At 51.6% G+C, this 16,250-nt stretch overlaps 7 protein-coding genes across 7 annotated transcripts; 3 read left to right on the top strand and 4 right to left on the bottom strand.

The window, feature by feature from the left end:
- Nucleotides 1-726: 726 nt before the first annotated feature.
- GT037_004491 (fad nad-binding domain-containing protein) lies at nt 727-1,956 on the bottom strand (the record flags this gene model as incomplete). The annotated part of the gene is made up of 1 exon (XM_038929538.1): nt 727-1,956. The coding sequence occupies one exon, from the start codon at nt 1,954-1,956 to the stop codon at nt 727-729; it is 1,230 nt and encodes a 409-aa protein (XP_038787810.1).
- Nucleotides 1,957-3,176: 1,220 nt separating this feature from the next.
- Nucleotides 3,177-3,938, bottom strand: GT037_004490 (uncharacterized protein; the record flags this gene model as incomplete). Its single annotated transcript, XM_038929537.1, has 1 exon — nt 3,177-3,938. The coding sequence occupies one exon, from the start codon at nt 3,936-3,938 to the stop codon at nt 3,177-3,179; it is 762 nt and encodes a 253-aa protein (XP_038787809.1).
- A 207-nt stretch (nt 3,939-4,145) lies between these two features.
- Nucleotides 4,146-6,486, top strand: GT037_004489 (ferric-chelate reductase; the record flags this gene model as incomplete). Its single annotated transcript, XM_038929536.1, has 3 exons — nt 4,146-4,580; nt 4,639-4,679; nt 4,734-6,486. 3 exons carry the CDS (start codon nt 4,146-4,148, stop codon nt 6,484-6,486), a joined length of 2,229 nt encoding a protein of 742 aa, XP_038787808.1.
- Nucleotides 6,487-6,544: 58 nt separating this feature from the next.
- On the bottom strand, nt 6,545-7,755 carry GT037_004488 (nad-binding protein; the record flags this gene model as incomplete). The annotated part of the gene is made up of 3 exons (XM_038929535.1): nt 6,545-7,179; nt 7,238-7,664; nt 7,720-7,755. 3 exons carry the CDS (start codon nt 7,753-7,755, stop codon nt 6,545-6,547), a joined length of 1,098 nt encoding a protein of 365 aa, XP_038787807.1.
- Nucleotides 7,756-7,947: 192 nt separating this feature from the next.
- Nucleotides 7,948-9,422, top strand: GT037_004487 (fad nad-binding domain-containing protein; the record flags this gene model as incomplete). Its single annotated transcript, XM_038929534.1, has 3 exons — nt 7,948-8,016; nt 8,077-8,227; nt 8,278-9,422. 3 exons carry the CDS (start codon nt 7,948-7,950, stop codon nt 9,420-9,422), a joined length of 1,365 nt encoding a protein of 454 aa, XP_038787806.1.
- Nucleotides 9,423-10,181: 759 nt separating this feature from the next.
- GT037_004486 (zn 2cys6 transcription factor) lies at nt 10,182-12,922 on the bottom strand (the record flags this gene model as incomplete). Its single annotated transcript, XM_038929533.1, has 2 exons — nt 10,182-11,168; nt 11,699-12,922. Coding segments are annotated over 2 exons (2,211 nt in total), but the record flags the coding sequence as incomplete, so codon positions are not given.
- Nucleotides 12,923-13,625: 703 nt separating this feature from the next.
- Nucleotides 13,626-15,131, top strand: GT037_004485 (phosphoglycerate mutase-like protein; the record flags this gene model as incomplete). The annotated part of the gene is made up of 2 exons (XM_038929532.1): nt 13,626-13,791; nt 13,843-15,131. 2 exons carry the CDS (start codon nt 13,626-13,628, stop codon nt 15,129-15,131), a joined length of 1,455 nt encoding a protein of 484 aa, XP_038787804.1.
- Nucleotides 15,132-16,250: the final 1,119 nt, after the last annotated feature.

Here is a 16,250-nt window from a genome sequence, read left to right as displayed (position 1 = left end):
ATCAGCGAGATGTCTCATGATGGTCCACGAAGTGGGGCTGAAGTCTGTTGTGCCTCTAGCTGGCTCAGGTGTAGTCCTGCCTGGCTTATTTGCAGATGCCTACGTACGCTTTTGTCCCGACCTTGTTGGACACGCATGTGCTCGCGAATCATGGCCATTTCTTCCTCGAGCTTTTCGATACGCAACACGTTCTCATCCTTGACTGCGTCATGGTACTGACAGGTTGTACTATTCCTGTCACATCGTTGACAGGGACGGTTTCCATCGCAGCGGACCTTGGACGTTCGGCAACTGATGCATGCATTGATAGCACGGCGTTTGCGTGGACGCGCTGGAAGAGGTGGATCCATCTAATGGGAAGTTCGTGCGAGATGTACAGCTGTACATCTCGCGTGAGGACCCGTTTTTTAATGATGGTGGGCCGATGCGGGGAAGCTGTACATGAGTCGTGGTCGCTATGGCGGATGTCACTACCGGCAATAAAGAGAGCGGCCGAAATCTTTTGCTGCTAACAAAGCCACTAAAATCTTGCCTACACCGCATACAAGGAAAGTGTAACAGGTACAGAGACCTTGTGCCTTACCTTAAAGCCTACGTTAACTTCTAATAAATAACCTTGTAGAGACTACAAGCATTGTAGGCTTTTAGATTCTTCTTGTCTATACTATAACTCTTGACATACATTATTGTAGTAGTGTGAGGTAGGATGTAATCCTAGCTCCAGCCTTAATTCGGCGCTATGTATTCGTTTATCGTGGGTGTCGTCTCGAGGTCAAGGTCGATACCGAACATCCCTGTAGCCTGCCCGTAACTAGCCTTAACAGCCTCAGATGCGTATATGCGCATTTCCTTCTCGTATGCCTCTGTCACACCCGTCCATTTATCGCCATCGCCTCTTTCCCAAGCTTCGGCAATCAATCGACCAAGCAAAGCTGAATCACGCACAGCCGTGTTGGCACCGTTACCGCCCGCCGGCGTCATGGCATGGACAGCGTCGCCAACAAGAGTAACTCGAGGATCGTTGGGCCATTCCGGAACACCCCTTGGGTCAGAGCATGTGATCTTCCAGAAAGCCGCTTCAGATTCTTTCATGTTTTCGAACAGTGGTTTGACACGCTCGTGGTAGTGTGAAGTAAGGGCTTTGGCAATTCTTGCAACAGGCTGTCCGGTAATGGTGTAGTTGTCATTAGGTGCCTTGATGACACCTGGCGAGCCAATCATGGTCCAGCCAAAGTCGATATCGGGGTTATCCATATCACCAGCGCGTACATTTGTGATGACGAAGACCCTGCCGCCGTTTGGTTGCGACGTGTCGTCGGCGAATCGGAAGACGCCTTCGCCCAGGGCCCTGAAAGCGGATGTCGGAGCTTGCCCATGGATTCCTCTCGATCCAAGGTCGTAAACTTTGATGGCGCCGTTGGACAGCTGAGCGCCTACTGCGCTCTTGACGCCCTCGCCTCCAACCAGCATGGACCCTTCTTCCGACTTGGAGCCATCGGCAAAAATCAATCGCACACCATTGTCCGTCCTCTCGTATGCTGTGGCGTGGTGATTCCAGCGCACCTTGTCCTCTAGGCCTTCGATGAACAGCTTGCGCATGTCACCGCGCGAGATGCCCACCACCTTGCCGTCCTTGCTTGTCAAAGGCTCGCTCCGTACGCTCGGAGCATCTCCACCCACTGTCTCGCCCGTCAGCGGGTTGATGGCTGCAAAGCCGGCCCCACCTGTTTTCCCACAAGCATCGTAGAACTTCTGAAAGCCCGTGGGGCCGAGGACTGCCTCAATGGCATCGAGCCCCTGGGCTGAAAGTCGCAGGCGGTAGCCTTGGGCTCTGAAAATGATGGACGCGTCGCGTTCAAAGACGAGGAATGGGATTTTGGACCGGTGCAGCGAACGGGCGAGGAGGAGCGAGGCAAGGCCGCCGCCGGAGATGAGGATTGGCTTGGGGGCGCTCATGGTGGGCGATGGGTTGATTCCGAGTGTGGAGGGCGCTTGACATGAGACGCCATGGCTCCTATTATAGCAGTCGCGCTTGGTGTTGAGGAAGACGCGAGATGTATTGCGTCAAGTACATCATTGGGCAAGTGGGGGCCGCGTCGGAGCTCCGGGGCACCCAAAGGGGCGTGATTTCTAATAAGCCGTCGCGCTGTCAGTAAGCACCGGTTCATCTGTTTCCGCACCTCGATGCCTTCAATTACCAAGCCTCGCACACAGTTGCGTGCTTCGCCATGCAGCAGAGTTGGTCGACGTTAGTCTTCATGGTTAATGATGAAAGATATCATACGTGATCGCAGCATCCGCTACGCAAAGCTGAAGACCGCCTGGATGCACCACGATGAAGACATCGCTACCCACATGTTCGTGGACCTGGGCGCGTGTATTGGCTTCCCAGCCGTACGAGTAGATGCGAGGCATGTTCTCGGCCGCAATACCCAGGCGTTCGCATAAGCGCACAAATCTGCTGCCGCCAAGCAGCCAGAGAGGATTCATAGGTGAGATCCATCGTTCGAGGTAAGGGAGGCCAATTGCTCTCGCTTTTGCGCGATTTTGGGCGAGAGATTGCGCAGACCAGATAGTCAAAGTGACTGGCAACGCGAGCAATGTGAGCAGTATTGTCAAAAGGACCATTGAACGGCCTTTGCAGACACAATAGAGCGATTGTATCGCTTTTCTAGCCATGGCATGTACTGCGCGTTAAGTATCGTCGAGTGAATTCTTCGGACGTATCTCAACGCGCGCTTTGCCTGAATGAGCTTCTGTGGCTGGAGCGTGGTCACATTTCAGGTTCATTCCGCTTCCACACAGCCGCATGTCAATTCCTGCCACGATCAGATGGTGATGTTTGGGGATCATCTACATCGGTATGATAACGAACGATTGCATTGCACATACACGCAATGTCAACCTCTGATAGTCTCAGATCGACGTGAAATGAGCATAATTTCACAGCTACCACACATTTCATGTATTCCTTCAACGCCGTTGGCATCCCGCACATGGCCAGATCCGGCGATGTCCGAATCGCGTAACTGCAGTAGTGGTTGCAAAAGAATTGAACTGGATGATAGAGCAGGACTGAACGACTTGGATGTTCAGGCGTGAAGTATAGCAACGCAGTGGCTGTAACGGACGTGTACAGACATCCTGTCATGGTCGGTCAAGATGTATAATTGAGGCTAAGTGCTATATGACACCATGCACTCTATGATGTAGTCAACCTTCGGCTTCATCAACAGCATGTAGTCTTCTTCCAGCATGATCGGTTTAGGCTGCTGGGCCACAAAGATAGCCTGGCTGAGGTCGTCGCTGTAACTCCAGTCCCACCACGAATATTCCAGATTCGGAGCGTTCGGAGCATCGTATCTTTGGTAATGGTCTTCCTTAAGCATTTCACCGAGTAGTTTAACGAATTCATGAGATCCCCATGATGCCAGACCACTCCCTTGGGCGAGGAGCCTGATCTCTTTGACATTCTGCAATCGTCTGAACAAGCCTACCAGGGCTTTTCGGCTTTTGGAATCTTCGAGCATGATCACAAGTTCCAGCTGATCAAGGTACATGCATGGCTTGTTCAAGGGGAACATCTCCCATCTTTTGATATCGCTGGGGTTATAGTGGACTCTCAACTTCTTTACGTCGCGTAGAAGCGCGTCGGATTGCTGGTGAACAACCCAAGTAGAGTCTTTGGGGAGCACGAAGAGCGTCTTTTGAATGGCAAGACGAAAAAACTCGGCGTTGAATCGTCGGCAGACCAGCCTTATGGCGAGGTTGTTGCTGGCTTTGTATCTGCTGTCAACCCCAAAATGATCCCTTTTTTCTCCAGGCCTGTGCTGTCTGGTGAGTCCAGCGTCGGGCTGCTCAAGCGCATAGGCGGCAATCTCCAAGCGAAGCTCGGTTGGTAAAGTGAAAAAGGTCGTCTTCTCGTTGACTTGTGGCATAGTCTGGTATGCTGTGAGCCTGCAGGCTTGATTGTACGAAATGATTGGCCGACTTCACCTGGGTAGGCTCGAACAACGACCCAGCTGACGCGAACGAGGAGCGCCCAATCTTAGCGCAAGTCCGTGCATAGCCATCTGATAAGATTTCTCCAACCCCGCCAATCTCCGAGGTTGCATCGTCCTTCTTGTACCTCATCGCGTCCACCCATGCGCGCTTTGTCGATATCTATTATTCTTTACACGCTGGCAAATGTAGCACAGTCTCTGTACTCGGGCAAGTTCTGCCCTTTGGCTTGCGAGACCACCATCAACTATGTAACCTTTAACGACACCGACCCTTCGCTTTCGCGGAAGTTCCGAGCCTGTCAAAGTGATTTGCGCGTCACGTCACTGTACCTGTGTTTCGAGGAATTCTGTAAGCGAGATGGTCATATAGAAGAGCAGATTGAGAGTCGGAATCTCTGGTGCGAAGCATACGCGAATATCACATTACCTTCATTTCACGATGTTGTGAATCGATGGACGCCGGATGAAAGGGGCAAAATAAGACGGCTACAGGCGGAAGAGGCACTGGAGTTTCCGAGCATTGATGAAGTTGTGATACCCAGTGATATGCTCGTGAAGCGAGCTTTTACGACTATGGTACCGTTATCATCTGTCATGACCTGATGGGAAATGCAATGCTAATCGCAGCATACAGGACGCAGCAGATTGGGAATACAAGATCCATCTTGTATATGGGTGAGCATAATCTGGATTCTATCAAACGCACAATCGCTAAGAAAAGATTTGCAGATGGTACATGTACTACTTTTGGATCGCCGTAGTGATTGTTGGTATCACAACGCGTCTCTTATCACTGATGCGCGGTAGACGACACTACAATAAGTCGTATGAGGTGATCTCAGAGGTTGATTCTAGCACAGATTCTGTGTCACTCGGTCCTGTAATTCGTTTTCAGACATGGCTAAAGCGATACCTCACCACACCTGCCGCGTTTGGTGACCGCTGTTCTCGACCTTATGGCTGGTGCACCATACCACCACGGATCCAATCGCTTACCATCTTCTTCTTCGTCGCGCTCAACATCGCCCTCTGTACTTGCTCTTACCGTCTTACCGAAGGCAACCTCTACTGGCCAGAGAAGTCAGCACAACTTCTCCGCTATGTATCGGATCGTACTGGGATCATTTCGCTGGCAAACTTTCCTCTTGTCTGGCTTTTTGGTATGCGAAACAATGTTTTAATCTGGATAACTGGATGGGGATTCGGCACATACAACGCTTTCCATCGATGGGTTGCTAGGGTCGCCACGGTACAAGCTGTGGTGCACAGTCTGGGCTATACGCTGATGATACTGGAAAGCGGAGGATGGTCACACTTTCTCAAGTACTGGACGAAACACTACTTCTGGAATGGCGAAGTAGCGACTATCGCTATGTGTGGCCTTTTAGCGTTTTCGTTCTATGGTATTCGCCGTGCGCACTACGAGTTCTTTCTCGTCACGCACGTAGCGTTGTCCATTGCCGCACTCTGGTCCATGTACTACCATGTCGAAATCTTCATTAACGGCGAGTGGAATATATTTATCTGGCCATGTGTCGTTGTCTGGATCTTCGATCGGGCCATGCGCCTCGTTCGGATCATAGTGTTCAACCGCAATCCTTTTGGTACCAAGGCTAAGGTCACTTATGACCCTAATAGTAACCTTGTCAGAATGGATGTTGACGGGAAGAAGAGCTTGGTCGCACCGAAGCCTGGCACATATTATTATATCCACGTATTGGATGACACGTTGTATGCCCACCAGAGTCATCCTTTCACGTTGGCATACACCTCGACAGATACCGATCAGCCTCCGTCTACGCCTTTGTCGCCACTTTCGCTCAGACCCGAACCCGTTCGTACGCCATCAGCCTCATCAGCCTCATCCACCGAGTCTGATGCGCTCCTGCCGTCTGAAGGCGTACTGAACATGGTGTTCCTTATCCGACCATACGACGGTTTCACATCCCGGTTAAAATCACATTGTCTTTTGCATCCCAAAAGACTCAACGTCCTCATCGAAGGACCCTATGGACATAGTGTCCCTCTCCGAAGTTTCACCAACATCCTGTTTATAGTTGGTGGGACTGGTATTGCAGTGCCTCTGTCACATCTGGCTCACATACTCTCCACGTCCTCGCGTGTCCAGAATGTGAAGATTGTTTGGGCGGTTCGCGAGTATGCATTCCTTGCGTCAGTACTGCGTGACTTCAGAGGGTTGTTAAGCGATGAGAGAATGGAGATGGAAGTACATGTCACTCGCGATGACGAAGCAAAGGATGACGTCTTGGGCGAGGCGTTAAAGAGTGTGAGGATGATGGCGCACAGGCCTAGTGTACATACCACAATAGTGGAAGCTGCAAGAGATGCGGGACAACAACCGCTAGCGATTGTGGCCTGCGGACCAGCTTTGATGGCTGATCAGGCCAGACGAGCAAGTGTACAGATGCTGGGTAAGGGACATGGGGGTGTTGAGTACTTTGAAGAAAGCTTTAAATGGTAAGGCACACCAGACTAGACCGAAATGGTGATATTTGGTCAGTGCTATGCCTCGCTGCGGTTTATAAATTCCCTTTGTCTTCTTTCTTCTTCAATTCGATATACCATTGCGCGACTTCCTTTACGCTGTCCTTTAGGCCCCTGATCTTGTCTCCGCTCAAGAGCATGTTCTCTGTCACACTCGAATCGGCGCGAAACGGCATGTTGATAGGAACCTTGCCTCGTCCCACTCTGAAGGCTCCTGTCTTGACTTCATTTCCGAAGTCATGTTCAATCATGTCTGCCGCGTCGTTCCATAGCTTTTCTCCGTCTATACCCGGTTCTACCGTGCCAGCAGCAACATACCACGCAGGCAAGTCTTCGCTCCTGATTCTCTCGTCTAGCGCCTCAATGTGAATTCGAGCGCAGTCCTCTACGTGTATGAAGCCGAATGCATATCGTGGTGTCATGTCGTCGAAGAGCAACGCCTTGCTTTGTCGATCGACATGTGCGAGCGCTTGCTCAGACGTTGTGCAGAATTCCGAAGGCCCGATGACGGTGCCTGGTATAATTTGCGCGATAGAGAAGGGGAGCTTGTGGGAAGCTTGGAGGTGGGCAAGGTTGGTCATGCATTGAGCTTTTGCGGAGCAATATGCGTTGTGAGGAGACTTTAGAGGGGGTCGGTATTCGAGAGACGTTTGCGAGACTTGGACCTGCTCTGTGTAGGTCAGCACAAGACATGAGCTGGAATGGAGAGCACGATGGGAGAGACGTACCGTTTAGAACGCGATGCATACGCCTGCCTAATGTATCTCCGTCCTCCGAGTCAACGAGCCCAGCCCCGGCTTGTGTGAAAACCATTCTCTTCACAGTCTGTGATTTGTTCCCAGCTTCAATCAAGCCCTTGGTAGAGTTGATGTACGGCCAGTAGATGTCCTTATCGGGATCCAGATTCGGCATCGGCCATGCCCCTGCTATGTGGACAACATAATCGGCACCTGCAACAGCTTCGTCGTAAGCTCCTTCAGCAGCATTGTTTGGCACGACGGCGTGTTCGATCAGGTCAAGGTATGGCTGGACCGAGGGCCCGGATTTGATCAAGTCAATGGCGGCGGAACGGCGCACGATGCAGCGTACTCGATAGCCAGTCTGCAGTGCATACACGACGCAAGCGTAGCCGATTGTGCCATTTGCACCGGTAATCTGGTTGGCGTATCAGTCTTGTTGTGTCGAATGTCATGGACGGGGTTTGGCGTACAGCGACAAGGCCACGAGCTCCGCGATTCGCTGTCATGTTTCAATGTCGCGACGGAGGGCGAGATGCTGGGGGTTCCGATTAGCGTTGCAGGTTCCGACATGCCTCGGATCGCATCTTCCCCAATCCACCCTCCCCGCTGACCATTGACGCGCGAACGAGGCTCACTATGGCTGCTTCACTCTCACCTTACGTGAAGCCCGATGAGGATACTGGCTGAAGATACCAACAATGGCAGACGGCACCACACAATCCCAGGGCTTTCCTCACGCCGCCAGTGAGAGACTCAACATCATCATCGTACGTCCCAGCACGCGCACGCGCTTCCCATGCTGAGCACAAACTGACTTCACTACCTAGGCAGGCGCATCCTTGGGTGGCCTCGCGACAGCTCTTGCTCTAAAACGTCTTCCAGCACCACATGCACACACCATCACCCTTCTCGAACGGAATCCGACCGCCCTCCTCCACAATCAAGGCGCGGGCATCGTCGCCGGTGAGCACTTGTCCTGTACGAACCACATCTGAGGCATACACTAACATCGTACCCGCATCTTACAGGTGGTGATACCCTGGCATTCTTCAAGCGCTACGACAAGTGCAAGCGCGACTTGGCTGTTACCTCGACTCGAAGGCAATACCTGAGCAAGCATGGTGAGGTCATACACAAGGAAGACATGCAGCAGAACATGACCAGCTGGGATCTTGCATACTATATGCTCAGGGCTAACGTTGATGGAATCGAGAGCAAGTATTGCGCCGCGCCGCGCGACCAAGACAGTGGTTGCAAGGTTGCACATCTCCATGGACACAAGGTGGTTGAACTGCAAGACAAGGGAAACAAAGTGGTTGTAAAGTACGAGACAAGCGAAGGAGGTACGGGCGACATGGAAGCTGACCTGGTCATTGGCGCTGATGGACCGAGTTCTACCATCCGCTCCCTCCTCACTACCGGCGTCGAGCGCACGTACGCGGGCTATGTCGCTCTTCGCGGGACCGTTCCTGAAAACTCAGTCAGCCCCCAAACACTGGAAGCTTTCAGGCAACGCTTTACCTTCTTCCATACAAAAGGGATCCAGATCCTGGCATACTTGATACCTGGCGAGAACGGTACCCTCGAGCCGGGCAAGCGCCTCATCAATTTCGTCTACTACACTAATGTTCCGTCACCTTCTCTAAGTGATCCTTCTCCCGACTTCCGTGAGTTGATGACAGATGTGGACGGCCAGTATCATCGCATCACCATGCCACCTGGCAAAATGGACCCGCAAGCATGGGAGAAACAACGCGAGATTGCAAGTGAGCGTCTGCCTCCTCAGTTCGCTGAGATAGTCAGAGCGACTGAGAAGCCATTTGTACAAGCAGTTACCGACGTTGTTGCTCCGACAAATGAGTTCATGGACGGTCGTGTCATCCTCATCGGCGATGCTCTGGCTGGCTTCCGACCGCACACTGTTGCAAGTACTAGCCAAGCGTGCTTCGATGCCATGATCCTGGCAGACATGATCGAGGGCACAGTGAGCCGGAGTACGTGGAAGAAGGAGACACTAGGATATGCGAGAACACTGCAGAAGAGAGGTGTTGATATGGGAGAGCGCAGTCAGCATCAAGACCTGCCGTTGGAGGAGCATATCCACGATCGGAACTTGGCAAGCAAACCAAGAGTGGAAGAGGTATGGCCAGAGTGGGCAGTCGAGGGTCTATAATAGCTACAATTACAATCCACGAGTCAAACAAGTGCCCTTTGCGATAGGCTTCGATGGCGCAAGTGAGACCACCGATACCGCCTCCTACTACAAGGACGTCGACACCAGTCGGTAGCTCTCTTTCCATCTGGGTGTGTTGGACGCCAGGCATGTTTGATTCTGTGGGCTCTGTTCAATGATTTGTTCAGTTGTGTTTAGATATCACTTTGCCAGACTTCTTCACTCCAATATCTACATACTAGCCCAACGCACGTAAGTCAACCAACACTCCATTGTTTACGGCACAAAAATATACCGACGATCGAAAGTCTACGGATGGAAGAGACGCTTGGCCTGTACCCAAAGTTACAGATGTGCAGATCAGCGTGGATCTGCTCAGGAGCATGCGGTGTTGTATTGGATCGCAGATGTTGCTTGCGGCATTCCGACGGTATCACTCCGATTGCTTGTTAAGCATGAGGCTATTTGTGTCCTCCAAGACTAGTAGCGGAATTTTACCGGTGGTGGTGACGGTTTTTGCATTGGGCACCAAGAGCTCATGAACATCATGTACGAAAGATTGTACGAGTGCGGGCTTGCATAATATCGTAGAAGCTTCACACTTCACTAACCCTACCGATGAACAATAGTACAAACCATGATGATGTTGTAATATTAGATTCGAGCCAAGCGCCCAGATATGACAAAGAATTTTGAGAAGATGAGACTGCTAACTTACGACAACAACGTACTCGGCAAAGCTTGGCTCAACTGTATATGCTAGGGTGAGCTGTGAGCCTGCTTCTGCATGTCTTGAGCAACGATCGCCTTGATTTCGCGCATATGCTTGCCCACTACCGCACCGCCAAACCCTCCCTCTAAATCATCATGAATATCTTCATTACCCCTTGGGAAGATACCCACACTCCTGCCACAAAGGTTTTGAGTCGACGAAAACCTCATCACGGCATCAACTACCCTGTTCATAGATGCATACCCTACAATTTCAAGCACGGCACCATTGTCCGCGACAAAATCGTCTTGCTTGGTAATGCCAGTATCGACGAACCATGGCGCAACGAGGTTAAGACGGATTGAAGAGCGCATAGCACGCTCGCGGAGACTATAGAAGAGTCCTCGAACGCCGAACTTGGACATGCTGTACGTAGTACTGTAAGGGTAGCCGATGTAGGCTGCCAGTGAGGCGATGAGAACGATGCTAGGCGTGAACGTTGTTGCGGCTGTGCGCGGGAGTCGGAAGTAGTGTAACGCGAGATAACAGGTATTGTATACGGCGTCAAGATTGACCGACAAGCAAGCGGAGCCTGGGACCGGAGGTGGCGAATCTCCTAGTTTTGGTAAAGTGGTTGGTACCATATCGAACATGTTCTTCTCGGCCAGGATGCCTGCATTAGGGATGACAATGTCAATCTGCCCGTCGCCAAACTGTATCGCGGACTGAAACATAGAGGCTTGTGCTTCGTAAGATGTTACGTCGCAATGTACGAACTGCGCTCTGAGCCCTCGAGCTGTTAGCTCTGCAATTACTGCCCCCGCTGTATTCTGCCGGTCGGCCATCGTGACAATCGCGCCTTCTTCAGCCATCTTGATTGCGCATGCCAGACCGATACCAGATGCCGCGCCAGTTATTAGAACTGAGCGGTCTTTGAGATTGGTCGTATCCAAGGAATCACGGAAGCTTATGGGCGTTGCCATGGTTGAAGTAATGTGATTCGCCATACTGATGGCAGGAAGAATGTGTAGCCCCTACGGTTGTGAAAGATGACATTTGTCTCGAGGGGATCATCTTGTATTAACAATGACATGATCGCTGCGCAAGCGCTGCGCCTGACATTCCAGCAGGAAGTAGTGTGAGGCTATGAGGCGGGGAAAGAAAGCCAACGTACAAGTGGCGTTGGACTGTAGTCGAAGAGCCCACTCACTGTAGTAGTGTCTGCGAAAAAACAGGCGCGGTACACGACATCTCGATGCGTGCTGCAGAGCAGGCGCGGGGTCAGCCAAGCAGTCGTGCGGGGAAAGGAGTAGCCGACCACCATATATATCCAACTCATGGAGTATAATACCCCTGCTGACGTGAGAAACCCTTGCAGTCGTCAGATGTGTTACGGGCGGCGATTGTATTCATAACGAGGAATCTGGATCAAGGTTCCAACGTGGCCAAAGCATCGCGCCAGATGCTCGACGTGTCACGAGTGCGATAAGGTTGAATCAGACTCAAGAAGAGCCCCATCCAAGAAGCTTTAACCCAGAGTGAAAGACCAGTTCCACTCTCTCACAACCTCTTCCCAGTCCCTTCTTTGTCCACCTTCAAGTTTGGGTCGCCATACTTCCTTCAGCACCTTTTGCACACATTCGACGTTCTCGTAGCGATTCCTGTTCTGAATGTCCTCCAACCTTCGAAAGCATTTCTCAATGGCAGCTTCGTCGTCCAGCTCAGCGCCTGCTAGAAATATGGGGTAGAGCAGGCTCGACTCCGCAGCGCTTCCGGGTGGTATCCGAGCAATGAACTCCATCGCACGTGCGGCACAACCTGCAATATTCGTAGAGTGGCTTGGTGAGGTACGATAGAGCTGAATGAGTGCCGCTAGACGGTAAGCCTCTGCCAAGGCGATGAGATCGAGAGCTATGGGGGTATCGACACCAAGTGCAAATGGATTGTCGTAAGTCCAGCTTTGGATGCCCTGCTCGATAACGTTGAAAGAAGCTTCGGTAGCAAGTGGGAACGCTGGATTTGAGGAAGTTACGTACTGTATCCGAGAGATGAGATCGCATAGCTGGTATGAGATGCCCATGAGCGGATCAATTGTGCCTGGCATTAGAGCGGCGCTGATTGGTATCAAGCCTTGCTCTGTTGAGCACGGCTTTCCTGCGTTGGATACCCGTGCCATGAGAGACGCAGAAGCAAAATGATAGGTGAAGTGGCGATGTAGAGAATCGACCTCAACACAGTCCATGATGCTCTGTTCTGGAGTGAGTGCGCTAAGTATACGTTGAACGCTTTTCAACTGCGATATCCACCTCGTGGTCTTGACGCCGTTGAGCGCCTCAAGCCCTACTAGAATCAGGATCACCGCAGTGACCTGGTAAGTGTCTTCTGGAAGTCCACCCGAAGGATGTAGGCGTTCCTTGATAAATTGATAGCACTTCCTCTCATGGCGAGAGGACACGGCCCGAAGATGCTTAGCGCGGTCTGCGTCCTGGCTCCGCCGTGCCAACTGAGCTGAAGAAATGGCCAGAATGGCGTCAAGCATTCCTTCGATCTGGAAAGACCAAGGCATGTATAGGCTAGTGTAGAAACTTGTTGCAATAGGCGCTACTTGAACACTGGGTACAAAGGCCTCGATATAGTACTGTAATAGATGCATCCTCTCCGCTTCTCCATCGCCCGGTAGCGCATCCCAAGGATCGAGAGAATTTCGCAGCGGAACTGCGACCTGAAGCTCGGGGCTCTTGGAGCTTGATTGTGATGAAGTCGGCTCCGTGACGATACTTCGTGGACTCTGCCACTCGCATAACAGGTTGAGGCGTTTGCAATTTGCACATCGAGGTTGGGCGTTATCGCACCTCTTTCTCCTGGTTCGGCAGGTCAGGCAGCCTGTACGCGATCTTGGCGCGAACTTGCGCTGGCGTGGCTTCGTCTCAGCCATGATCTGAAGGGTAGAGGTACAGAAAAGAGCTTGATTCGGATAGTCACCGAGGAGACATGAAGACGTGCATCGTTGCGGGAGCGTTATTGGCAAAGATAGCTGGAGATTGAGTCAGATTCCGCGATCGCGGGTGCAGTATCGATAAGCAGCGTGACTAATCGGGGATTGCACCTCCGAAGGGCGACAGTTGCGTCGACTCGCATCACCATCAACCAGCATTCAACCGTAGTCTACGCCTTGTCTTGCTTGGATCCCACAACGGCATTCTCTCCCAGGTGCGCGAAGGATCACATCCCATAACGGGCTTACTTGGCCGTTGGGGCTGACCGCGCCGCATTGCGAGTGAACCATCCATGATGTCCCAGCTCCCACGTGCGGTTTGTTCCTGAGAATCTTTACCGTCTTAGGAAGCATCGCCTATGTTCATCTCCGAGGCTAAGCAGGTGCTGCACTTGACAACACCACAATAGATGAAGATACTGGGGTATAAAGATGAGGGCCACACGCCTTATCGTCGTCTGTAGCTCGAAACATCTCACAATCCCAATCAACGACCATGAGGCTTCTTGTTGTTTCCCTCGCTATCAGCAGTACTGCTGTCGCGGCTCAAGATAATTTCAACATTTTCCAGCATATTGGTGGAAACGGACAATGGTTCCCTGGCGAAGAAACGACAGGCATCTCTTCTGAGATACCCACTGGATGTAAAGTCGATTTGGCTGGTGAGAACACTTCAGTTGAAGACTGACCAAACCCATACTAAATCTACACAGCTTTCTTCTCTCGCCACGGTTCACGGTACCCTGACAGAGGCGCGTACAACGGATGGGTTGAATTCGCCGAATACATTCAAGCAGCAGGTAACTTCACCGTCAATGACGAGAAGCTCGCTTTTCTCAAGTCCTGGAAGCCAGTACTCTCAGATCCCGATGCTCAGATCGCCAATATAAGCCCCACTGGATGGAGAGAGCTTCACGATATGGGTACCACGTGGCGGCTCCGCTATCCTGATCTGTACGATTACAACACTGCCTTTACTATGTGGGCAAATTACTACACTTCAGGTCCCCGTGTACGGGATAGCGCACGCTTGTTTGCTCAAGGTTTCGTGGGACCCAACGCTACGGATCTTACCACCATCTATGCCCTCAACGCGAGCGATCCTGCCAGTTGGGGCAATACGCTTGCACCCAGTGATCTCTGCAAGGCCTACAATGACGCAGGTGGTGGCCCTGCAAAGGACACATGGGACTCCATATATCTTCCTCCGATCGCGTCCAGGCTCAACGCCAAGATTCAGGGTGGTTTGAATCTCACGACAAATCAAGTCGACCAGATACCCTACCTATGTGGTTTCGAGACCCAGATCACTGGCCGACGCAGCCCTTTTTGCGACATCTTCACTGATGAAGAAATCCTGCAGTACGAGTATGCGCAGGACTTGCGTTACTGGTACGGCACTGGCCTAGGGTCTGATATCGAAAAGTATCAGATGCTGCCAGTCGTCGACATGACTGTACAACGCTTTGTTGATGGTCCAAATGCGACTTACCCAACGGGCAATGGGACCTTTGTTCCCCCAAAGATCATGGCCAATTTCGCGAACGATGGTCAAATCAATCAGCTCGCCGCTGCAATTGGTGTTTTCGACGGCCAACAGCAACTTCCTGGCAATATGTCGCTACCGAACCGCATCTTCCGTTCATCCCAGGTTGTGAAGATGCGCGGAACGATTGCATTCGAACGCCTCTCCTGTCCTGCTGCTGCCCATGATGGCAGCTACGGTTACAGTGCCCATAGCGACTACAACAGTACTGCATCCGAAGAGGCCTTTGTACGAATCCGCATCAACGAAGTCGTATATCCTGTGGTGGGCTGTACCAGCGGTCCTGGCTCTTCATGCCCGTTGTCGCAATATCAAAGCATCATCAACGCGAAGCGTGCAGAAGCCGGCGACGTGACCAAGCTATGCAATATGACTGGTGAAGGTCTCGCACCTAAGCCAGAGGCAACTTTCTTCTTCGACAACACACTACCCTGGCAGTCAGTTGTGAAGCCGTAGTGAACATACCAGGTAGTGTTGGATCACGTTTATTGATGAAATCCTTCGCTTGTGTCTCTGGATGTGTTTCTGTGCCGTTCCATTGATCTCTGTGCCGCAACAAAGCAGCGTCCTATATCATACGACTGATACATGCTGCGCCCTATGCCTGCAAATATGAGTAATATTTCTTTAAAATCGCAACATCTAACGTGCTCGTTGTTGCTTTGACAAGGCGTCCTCGGCTGCCGACAATTGACATGTACAGGGCGCGCGCACTGCTCACTAAGTCGCACTAACCCCACCTCCATCTCATTGGACAAGGGCGTGTGGGCACAAGGCGCACGCCCTACCCAAATTGTCATACTTTACATGCTCTCTCCGCTCTTCCCACAAGCCATACCAGACAAAGATCGGTTGTTAATGAAGCAGTCAATTGCGCGGTGTCTTCGACATGTGTCCATGTGACCTCGCTATAGTACGACTGAGCAGATTTTCCGAATTCAAGTTGTACGAGAGGCTCGCACTGTTCACCGTACATCTCTACCCGTCGGGAAATCGACATGGAACTAGTCACTTCCGGAAGCGTGTGGCTGCGGAACGGGCTACCCATTGGACGCAGTCCGTACATTGATGGCGTAAATTTGTCTCCACTTGCGCTCCAAGCGGGTGGTCAGCTTTGCGACATGGGAAGCTACTGAAACAAGCCTCCCACGCCTTTCAGGTCAATTACCAGCGCAGGAAGTGCCGCGACGGCAAAGTCATGTTGCACCTTGGAGTCATAGGGTGTGCGATTCTCGGATGTCCAGATCGGTACAGTGGACTGAGCTTTTCTAGGGATATAAAGGTAGGAAAGTGTCTAGCTGTAGCAATCTACACAATTACGAATATACAAAACGACAAATCATCTCAGGGTCCAGATTTTGGTACGGTTTCACGCAGAAGTAGCAAGGCACCCTGAAGAGAACAAGAAGCAAACAAAAACATCTATCATCAACAAAAACAACGCGTCAAGTCTGAACAACAACACACGCATCCATCATCTCTTTCGCCAGTCAAACAGAAGAAACAAGTTCGAGAATACGCTTAGATTATTCACACATCGCACATCCTCTCATCTGCCTAAAGATGTCGACCTCC

The sequence above is a fragment of the Alternaria burnsii genome, assembly GCF_013036055.1.
Source record: "Alternaria burnsii strain CBS107.38 chromosome Unknown 698, whole genome shotgun sequence".
NCBI classification, from domain to species: domain Eukaryota; kingdom Fungi; phylum Ascomycota; class Dothideomycetes; order Pleosporales; family Pleosporaceae; genus Alternaria; species Alternaria burnsii.
This window is presented reverse-complemented; position numbering and strand designations above follow the sequence as displayed.